Source organism: Poecilia formosa, unplaced genomic scaffold (assembly GCF_000485575.1).
Source record: "Poecilia formosa unplaced genomic scaffold, Poecilia_formosa-5.1.2 Scaffold284, whole genome shotgun sequence".
NCBI classification, from domain to species: domain Eukaryota; kingdom Metazoa; phylum Chordata; class Actinopteri; order Cyprinodontiformes; family Poeciliidae; genus Poecilia; species Poecilia formosa.
The window spans coordinates 215,937-226,425 of NW_006800223.1; the positions used below are offsets into that span (position 1 = coordinate 215,937).

Sequence of the window (10,489 nt, forward strand, 5' to 3'; positions counted from 1 at the left end):
GTTTTTTGTGTTTGGGAGTGAACGGGGGTGTGCCGGGCCCGTTTTTTTTTTTTTTTTTGTGATCCGCTTTGGGCAGTTTACGTAAACAGGTGACGATGTGGGCGCGGAAAAAACGCAGGAAAGGAGAATAAATGACGGAAAAGGAGGAAAAACGAGGATGTGTCACATCGACAGAGAGAGAAGGAAGGAGAGTGGAAGCTCATGCTCCAGTGGAAGTGAAGTCATGCGAGCGGCGCTGCAGCGTTCCCTTCAGCCTGAACAGCTCCAGTTTTAATGAATTGTTTTCCACGGCAACACCTGAAGCACACCGCCGCCGACAACAAGCACGCGAGCTCCTGCGCGCCTCACCTCCAACTTAACTGCTGAACACTTTCAGCTACACACACATCCAGGTCTAAAACTAAGAAGGAACCTCATTAAGAAGTAAGCAGCACTCAGGTCCGACGGCACGCCAACTTATTCCCACTCGTTGCTGTCCCAGTTAGCATATAAGCAAGTGTCCTTACATGTGAAATATCAATCTGTTGGTGAAATTTAAACTCACTTAGCTGTTGGGTTTTGATTAAAAGCTGTTCGATGCTCTAAAAACATCATCATGGCGTGGCATTACAAAGCAAAAATAGATGTTTAACTCTTTTAAAATAGTCAGTTACACTTGTTTTTTTTTACATGGAAAAAAGTTGTATTAGCCAGTATATATTTCTGTGACATTTTTTGTGTCGTTTTTAAAGAAATCAGTGTTTGTGGAGTACCGTTTGAAGTTAGATTCAGTGTTTGGTTCTAAGAAATGTTCAGGTTTTATATAAAACTTTGATTTGTGTTTCCCTTTATAATAATTTTGATAAAAGTCTTTATTCATCATCTGTTTTCAGAGTCAAAATCAAAAAGACATTATAGAGGAACATTTTAATACTTTTTATGGCCTGATTACGACATAAATGGGGTATTATATGCTTTCTAGGCACATTGTGCCATTTTATAGCACAATCAAGTAACTGTTACCTTCACTTGTTATAAAAATGCCATAAATATAAACAAATACTTTAAAAGATATTTGACTTCACCACTGCAGAGCAGCTGTCCAGATACAACCCAGCTGTGTTCGGCTCATACCTTTGCTTGAAGTGCTGGTGAGGCACTGCAGTTCTTTTTTTCAATCCTAGTAACTGAGTAACTGTTTTTAATTCCAGAAATGGATAGCATTAACCACATGTTAGAGAGTAGCTCGGCTTTTCAGGTTTATGATGGAAGTTGGTTGTTGGGGTGTTTTTCCCACATGACAGTCGGTAGATTCGGTTCAATCGGGGACCAAAATTATAATATTTGTTCAATTTCACACTGCACTCTGTCAAATGAACCGAACCCTATAAAAAAATCTGTTCACCTCCTGGGCTGTGGTGGCGCTGCACCAAGAACCACTGAAGGAAACAACACTAAAATCTCTGAAGATGACACTGAAAGCAACTTCCTTCTTCATGAAATACAAATAAAAATAAGAGTGGCGTCAGATTTTAGTGCTTGTAGGATTTCTCTTTCGTCTTTGGCAAAAGACCACAAGCCATTTCTGCATGTAGCGCTAGACTTGCACGTTTGTTTTGGTTGTATTTACCTAGAATGCCCTGCACTGTAGTCCGCTTCCTGCTTTTGAAGCGGTCTCTGGTCCGTTTGGCGTTCACATGCGCATTCAAACCGCACCAGAGTTCACTTCAGCCAAACAGAGACTTACATTTGCAGTTGGATCAGTTAGCTTTTTTGGTCCGCAGCAGAGTTTGATTACACATTCACACCTCACCAAACAAACTGGACTTCAAAACAAATGATCTAGAGTTTGATTAAAGTTGTCCAAACAGGGCTTGTGAGAATGCACCCTTAAAAAGATGCAGATATTTAAATAAATGAGTTAAAACTAGGGATGAGTTGACAGTCCTTACAGAGGAAAGTGGGAGGATGTTTGTATGAGCAACATTCTAGAGGACAAACTGCTCAGCACAGCACTGGAAACAGTCAGTGTTGTTCTGTTGAGAAATAGTTTAAATGTTTCAGGCAAATGTATAAATGTGTATTTATATTTCATGTAGTGTTTGTTTTCAGCTGTGGAAAGTTTTGCATTTGCTGAACTCCCCGATCAGAACTTGATTTTCCCGGCTGGCATCACCATGACTGCAGACTACTTCAGGTTAATGCCGGGCTTTGCCACACCAAGACCAATCGTTTTAGTGTGACAGTCAAAAGTCACAACACATTTTAAAATAAACTTAAACCAAGTTTGAAAACAAAACAAAAAAAAAGCTTAACACAATCCCAGAAAACTCTCAATGAGTGGCTGACTAGTGGAAGACCCCACCTGTGTAGTTGTTGGTGAAGACCTGAGTCTGCATCTCCGTTGGCGTCTCCGTTTGGTCTTCCGTCGGTACCTCCTCCGGCTCCTCTGTGGACGTTTGAGCTACGGTCTGCAGGTCCGGCTGCAGTGGCACCATGGTGCTGGTCCAGTCCTCTGGCATCATCGCGGCAGTGGTGGACCGGCTGTCCTCTGGGCTCAGCGTGGAGCCCTGTGCCAGAACCAGACAGCAGAGCAGGGGCAGGAGCAGCAGCAGCAGCATCCAGAGGCAGCTGCCTCCACTCCTCCATCTGTCCCACGGTGGCATGGTGTCAGGTAGTGAAGAAGAAGAACTCTGCAAGAGGGACGAGGACCTGAACTCACAGCCTCATCGTCTGGCTGCAAACAAAAAGGGAAAAATCCTTCACTGGGGGGGAAGTTGGTTGCTTTCTTCTTATCCTCTTTTTCTTTATTCTTCTTGATGCCCTTCACTTCAAACCCTTTGTGGATAGAAGCAAACTGTGTTTCCCCTCATCATCTCGCTGCACTGCATGACAGAGAGAGAAGGGATGTAAGAGACGGCAGCACGTCCGCGTACGAGCTGCATCCAGCTGTAATCTGCCCCGCTCTCTGCTCACTCGCTGTTATTCTCTCTCCAGCCTTCTACTCTTTGTCCCTGGGCTCACTCATTCGCTCAGCTTGCTTACTCTCTCCCTCCTGATCTCCAGCTGGGCTGACTGAGCTGTTGCGTAACACCAACTCATTTGCTGAGCTGTAACTCATGCAACCTTAAGTCCAGATATTCCTGGTCCCTTGTCTACCCTTGAAGCTTGTTTCTCAGAGCACAGTGCAAACTGCCGCTTGTAAGGGAAGACTGTAGATCGAGAAGATGTTAGCTTCCTCAATAGCAACCTGAAGGCGCGATCTCACCTGGTGGAAGGAGGTTTGACAATGAAAACAGCAGCTGAAAACCACTTAACATGAGGGGTTCGTGGTTGAAAAGTCTGAGTCAGTTTCTGTTTCCAAATACAATCCTGACATAATCTTATGAAAGAACATCCAAAAAGGAAGTTTTCAAAAGTAAAGAAGCTAATCTAGCCTGGCTCTGTGTGAAGCCCTAAACCTTAGCTAGGCCGCTCTGAGCATCAATATATGTTTGGGATCATGACAGAATCACATTTTTCACGGTTCCACAAGTCATGGCTAGTTGCCCAACCTTTAATGCTAGCACTACAGAGTTAGGCTGTTGGTGTTGTTCAACCTTTGACAAGATTAACTTTTGCAGTTTTAAAAATCTTAGTGCACAAACTTTTTTGCTGCTCTGCTCTTTAAAGACCAACAAACAAGCTAACAAGTTTATTTCAGCTAGCTAAATAGTCAGGCTGTCTGCTCCTGCCCAGCCTGCAGTTGGCTACTTTAACAGATGGATCTTGAAGCTAGCTAGCTTGAAGCTAGCTAGCTGTTTTTACTTTAATTGGAATGATAGATGACATTCCCAGTTTTCCATGGCTAAAAACACTCAAACATTTAATAAAATTTTTAAAAAGGTTTACAGTTAGCATGTAGCTTCAGCACATCGCTTTCAAATTCAAACATCTCACCAATTTTATATGCATCTTTTGTCGTTTCAGTGGTGTGCCTAATTTTACTCAACACTTTCCATTTTCATTTCAGATTTTTTTTCAATAAATAATGAAAAGGTGAAATCTGTCGTGTGTGAATTTGTATAATTGATGTACCCAGTGGAAACCAGGCAATGAGAACTGCATCAGGGTGTACTTTCTTTAGAGAATCCCCATAAGGTGATGTAAAGGAATGTATCATCACGAGCTTATAAAACCGTCAGGATTTTCGTTTTGTTTCATCCATGCGGTGAAAAACGTGACTACAACACCTTCCTGGCACGTGCTTCCACTGTCGCTGTTTCTTCGTGTGAGCCTGTGAGTGCCAGGGGTGGATGTTCAGGTGTAATGTGATGACCCACAAAAGCTCGTGTTGATAGCTTTCCAGCCGGAAAGTCCGTGCAAAAATTGTGAATAATTTATGCTTCTCGGACCAAAAATAGAAGAGCGACGGACGGGAAAAGATGTTGTCGGTGAGCGAGAGAGGAGCAAAAATAGTGTCAACACAACAGAAGAAAAAAAAGGCAATTGGAATGGGAAAAAAAAATAGAAAACACAAAAGATGATTTGAAAACAGATGCAGATGGAAGGAGAGCTAACCGCTTGAAACAACAAAATGCTAGTCTAATGCTGGGCCTGTAGATGGGGATGAGGAAAGCTCTGCTGGTGCAAACTGCATTATTTACAGCTACCGCCTTTCCAAAGTGGCCAAAATGGAAAGTTATTTTAAGCCATCAAATGACAGCCTCTTGAATGTTTTCATATCTGCATGTTAAGTCTGAAACATGTCTTACTTTTGTGTACTTTAACAAAAGATTTCTAAAAAAATAAAATAAAAATCTAAACAACCCTGTAAAATTGCCATGATGTACAATAGATAATAATAAATCATTTTCCATCTTCGTTGTGACATGTCTTCTGTTCTTTTCAGCTGAAAAACCAATGTTCTGGGGAAGAATATGAAAAATTAAAAAGCTGCAGAAGCCTGGCTGCACATAAAGTGACTCTTTGCTGAAGCACCTTTTGAGTCAACTTCAGCAGTTTTCTTTGCTTGGAGGCTCCCTGGATCTTGACTCGCCTATATCTCCCCAACTCCACCTTGCAAACGTTCCCCAAATCTACCAGATTGTGAGAAACTCTGAGCTCCACAGCAGTTCTGCCAGATCTAACTCTGGACTTTGGTTAGGCCAGTCCAAAACCTTGCAGTACATTTGGTGGAGTCACTGTTTGTTTTTATGAAGTCTGGACTAAAACCAAACTTTCTCCTCATCTTCATGTTCCTATTAGACAGGTGAAGGTCAAGGGTCAAAGCTGATTGGTGTTTAGAACTGCTCATGATTTCATCTACCGAACTCCTTCAGAATAAAAGTAACCCCAGATCCTGATGCTGCCACTGTCATGTGTCAAGTGAAGCACTGTGTTCTCCTTTTGTTGTTGTTTTTTGACACATTTTTTCACACAAATGTGGAAGATTTTTATGTAGAATTTGATGCATTTCTTGAAATAAGAGGCTCCCTCCTGTACTTAATACTTTTGTACCCTTTGTTGCTCCATTGTAACCCCGCTGCAAGCTAGAGCCCAAATGAAGCTGAACTATAGGAAAACTCAGAATATTTATAATTGATAGCAGATGTGAGTCTAAGAAAACTGAATGTCTGAGTCTCAGGATGTCCTCACATCTACCAGCAAATTTGTTGGTTTTTACAATTTCCCCCAGAATAGATTTTATGGGGATTTTTCAGGTAAATAATAAATGTGTCACATTAAAAGTTGGTAAAGTTCTAAGATGATTAATGAATAATGCATTTATTTTTTTACACCGCAAAATCCTGTTATCTAAACAAAAATGTGTAGGCTTATATTGACATCAGGGATACACAATATATCGGTATCGGCCGATGTTGATAGTTATTTTTATTGGTATTGATCCGATAAGTAAAATTGGGTCAACATGAACGACAGTTGTTATTGTTACTGTTTGTGTTTCAGAAGTGGGAGGGATTTTTACACACTGTCCAAAGTGTTGGGTAAAATACAGAATATATTTGATATCTGGAAATATCGTCTATCAGCCATGACACTTATCAGTGCATCCCTTATGGATAGAATAACTCTACACACCTTTGTTTAAACATCAAGCACAAACATCAGTGTAAATCAGAAATAAGTGGTGGAACAAAGAGAAGCTCATAAAGTGTAACATAGCAGCTGGTCTGCATTTTGTTTTGAGCATATATGTGTCTGTAGAAATAGAGTTAATGTTTCAAATGCGATGCCAAAGTTTTGGCATTAACCTCAAGAAAAACTGCTTTAAAAAAAAACAACAAAGACCAGATGTATTTCATAATGAGCCAAGTGAAACATTTACTTTCAGAACAATTCATGTCAAATTATGTTCTGCACTCAAAAAGTCAGACAGTCTTCTCATCTTACTGACCAGGCGAAGAAAAGCAGTTTAAAACAGTAAAGCGATAAGTCTGTACAGAGGAGTCAGAATGACTAATATCAGCAGTTTATCTTTCTGGATGTTCACAACAGCAATCTGCTGCTCTGACAATATCAGCCTAAACCTCTGTGTGACATCTTAGAACCTGCTGAATACCATTATATAATCCAAAACCCCACTGACTGCATTAATGGCATCTGCTCACGTGTTTGATATTCTGCAAATATGTCTGCAAGCTTCTGTCTGCTTGTGTTTATAAAGAAAGTGAAGGATTTGAGGAAGATTGGGCTTTAGTTTGTTTTTTTTTTGCTATGGCTGAATAAACGTTAAATGTGCATTTTGACATGCTCTTGATTTTGGAGTTATGGAAAAGTGTTTGGTTGCACAGTTTGTTTTCTAATGTCATAATCAAAATCTTAAGACTTTCCAACATGGGAAACGGTGTCAGTGGACCCCCTCACACCCACACGTTACGTTTCAATAACATTCAGTGAAACAATATTGTTGTCATGAGGTGGCGGTTTGTGGTGGTGAGAATGAACGCTGACGACCCAGGTAGTGATGAAGATGATGACGAATTTAATAAAGAGAGCTCAAACACAGTCCAACACAGGCAGCACGGCAGAGAGTTAGCACACAGCTAATTACCGGTAGCAACTGAAAGAGAGGACTGAAAACGAGAGCTGAACCAACACAGGACTTTACAGTTCGACTGTGGTGGCAAGCAGACAAATGACATACAACGAGGATCCGACAAGAGAGAAAGACAACAGGTGGGACTAAATACACAGGGAGGGTAATCAAGGAATGAGACACACCTGGGAAGCAATCAACAGGGAAGACGCAGAAACACAGACTCACAGGAAAGAAACTGAACACAGAAAAGCCTAAAAATAAATACACAGAAACACGGATCATGACAATTGTGATATTATTTCTTCACTAATTTATAAAAGGTGGTCAAGACATGACTCTCTCTGTCTCTGGGACAGACTGGAGAATGACGCTAATCCTAAAAGCTGTCGCCTGGTGAGTCCAGGTCTATTTGGTTCCACAGTGATTGGAACAGTAGGGCCAAGAAGACTGCTAGGTGAAAGGATTCACCCATGAGGACGATTCGGCATTGCTAAACCTTGAAGAGGTCAAAGTTCATTCAATGTGATGAATGTTCAGGCTGTTCCGCCAATAGATTTCTTTCTGCCTTGGTAGTGAAAACATTTTTTGAGATAATAATCCTAGGATTAATCATGTGTCAAATTGTGAAGAGCATTTGAATCTTTGGGTTAATGCGAGAAAAGTTGAGTCATTTCCAGCTTCATCTCGATTCCATGCCTCGATCGAGACTTCCTTGCTCAAATCTGCCTCAACGTCAGGTCAAAAAAAGTCCACCCATTACTCTCACTAAGCCTTTAATTACAGGGACATTAAGGATATCTCGGGGTCTTGCTGCTTCACAGCTGGGGTCTGTAGACAGAAAAAAAAAATGTCCTCTGATTGAACACAGCCTTAAAAACCTGTTTTCTGCCCACCGTCTGGGTCTAAAGCGGCTGACTGCGACTCCCGCTGTGACAAAGCCTCAGGATGATGAGGTCAGGATGATGGAAAGGATTGGAGGGCCAGCGGGGAGTGGTCTGACCCAAACCGGAAGGGCTCCTGGGAAAGCATCCTCAACAAGAAAACGCCACATTAGACGTTCTTGAGTGCTGTTTGTTGATCGCAAACATAATAAAAGACACGCTGTCCCAACGATTGATTGTCACTACGATCATTACTCTTTTGTCACTGCGATCGTTTCATCCATCTCTCTTCAGAAACGTTTGTGAAGAGACACGTGTGATGGAGAAATGGAAGACTTTAGAACCAGAGGCTGCTGTTGTAGTCTCTAACATCTTGAAAACCAAACACAGAACTGTCTGTTAATCTGTCGTCTGAGGATTTGGGTGAAGATCCTGGCTTTGAGTGACTCCATGCAGCTTTGACACTGATTTGGAAGGCAATCAGCTGCATCAGATTAGACCCACGCAGCCAGACGGGGGATAACACATGTAGAGGAAGACTGGGGACTTTTCTTCACTCTCCACTTGTTCGTTTCTAGACTAGGAAGTCTCCTCAGCCCAGGAGGTAAATCATTTCTGACAGTTTCTGGTTCAGGAGAGGCTTGAGACGAGGAATGCAACATCTGTAGTTCCATTCCCCGTCTCTTAATGTGAATCTCTTCAATGGATTTTTCATGTGGTTGCTGGGGTTGTCCATGTTCCTGGTACAAACATTTTCCTTCCACTCAACTTTATACCCTTTTCACAATATTCTACTTGTCTGAGATGCTTTATTGTGGGTTTTCATTTTCTGCAAGCCATAATCAGCAAAATTATAAGGAATAAAGGCTTAAAACATTTCACTATAGTTGAAATAAATCTGTATAATAAATGATTTCCACTTCCTGAAATACTAAGCTTTTTTGTGATATTCTATTTGCGTCTTTTGCTTTAGTTATTTGCAATGTAACCTGTAACACACAAACCTAAAAGTCCACAAACAATTGTCTAATCGTTTGTCAAAAGAAATAAAATTGGGGTGACTTTTTAAATATTTATATTCCTGTCCTTCTCCATGTTTTTAAAAGTAAAAACGGGAAGTAAAACTAACTTTCCTAGAGCACCAATAGTTCAGAAGATAAAGGAATAAGTAAATAAATAATGCAAATTTTGTTTAGATGAATTTGATGAAAATTTTTTAACTTTGTCTGGAAAAAAGGTACTTTCCTGCGCTGACGCTGTTTATCCACCAGAGGGCAGTATTGTTCCACTGGATACAATCCTGCATTTTGAGGCGCTAGGTTTCTCTCTGGTTTTGTAAAACAGGTTAGAATAGATTTTCTGCTCCCGTGGTTAGATATTATATTTTAATTATTTTTATTTTTTTAAAGATGTATTTAGATGTTTGTTGCCATAAGGAATTAATCTGCTAATCATTTCCCAAGCAACAGAAAACTTAACCAAATCGATAAAATCAAAATAGAACAAGCTCAGTATTGATCTCCATTCATTTTCCCATCCACTCTGACTGCTTCCTTTGCTCTGCTGCCTGCAACCTGGGCCAGACTTTACAAAGGCCTGACAGGGGCGGTAGNTCACGTGTTTGATATTCTGCAAATCTGTCTGCAAGCTTCTGTCTGCTTGTGTTTATAAAGAAAGTGAAGGATTTGAGGAAGATTGGGCTTTAGTTAGTTTTTTTTTTGCTAAGGCTGAATAAATGTTAAATGTGCATTTTGATTTCTTATTGAATCAGTACTGAAATAACTCATAACATAAAGCCGAAAAAAGACATGGTCACTTACTAGCAGAATAAGTTTCTTTGAGACAGTAATAAGTTTTTTTTATTTTTTATTTTGAAACAAAAAACCCTACACTTTTATTATATTAAATTCCTTTTTCATTTTTTTTGTCTTTTACTAGTATGGAAATACAACTTTTCTAATCTCTGGACAAAGAGTAGTCATCACTTGGAGTATTCAAACCTTTGCTATTCATATTAACATTAAGTAATATGCTAGCTCTTCTTAAAAACTAAGGAGAGATTTTTGTTCTTTATTTCCTCCAGGACACTGCAAAGTTCAAATCCAATATTAAATTTAATTTGAACTTAATATTTAAAAAAAAAAAAAATCCTGTCTGCTAATTTTCCCTAGAAAAGCGCTTTTCTTTGCAGATGATCACCTTCGATTTTACTTAATGAAAACTGGAAGACTATAGTTTTGACAATAAAAAAATATTTACACGTTTGAACTTGAAAGCAGTTCCAAGTAGAGACAGAATAGAGAACTGAAACTGATGCCTCGTAAAGTTAGCAGTATTTCAAAGTAAACCAGGAATATGACTTTGAGTACAACTGAGCTACATCAACACCCTTCTCGATTTACTCAACCCTCCATTGAACTGGTAGAAAATCAAGTGTATAAAATGTGGGAAAAAATGCATTCCTGAGTTTATTTTCAAAATCCTTTCTGGTTAGATTTAAGCCAACTGTCCTTTTAAAGACATGCTCTTGATTTTGGAGTTATGGAAAAGTGTTTGGTTGCACAGTTTGTTTTCTAATGTCATAATC

The 10,489-nt window shown here is 40.0% G+C and overlaps 1 protein-coding gene and 1 long non-coding RNA gene across 6 annotated transcripts in view; both read right to left on the reverse strand.

The window, feature by feature from the left end:
* LOC107838598 (uncharacterized) overlaps positions 1-1,522 on the reverse strand; it is a 1,828-nt gene extending 306 nt beyond the window's left edge. The window contains exon 1 of the long non-coding RNA XR_001664684.1: positions 349-1,522. This is a non-coding gene — a long non-coding RNA (uncharacterized LOC107838598). The remainder of the gene's footprint in view (positions 1-348) is intronic.
* Positions 1-10,489, reverse strand: part of LOC103151518 (sushi domain-containing protein 3) — a 30,003-nt gene that overhangs the window by 14,309 nt on the left and 5,205 nt on the right. For 3 of the 5 annotated variants that reach the window (XM_016681520.1, XM_007571628.2, XM_007571627.2), the window contains exon 2: positions 2,345-2,864. In XM_016681520.1, the coding sequence (XP_016537006.1) occupies positions 2,345-2,645 (301 nt within the window). In that variant the 5' untranslated portion in view covers positions 2,646-2,864. The remainder of the gene's footprint in view (positions 1-2,344; positions 2,865-10,489) is intronic. The other 2 variants (XM_016681518.1, XM_007571629.2) reach the window with 1 other exon arrangement.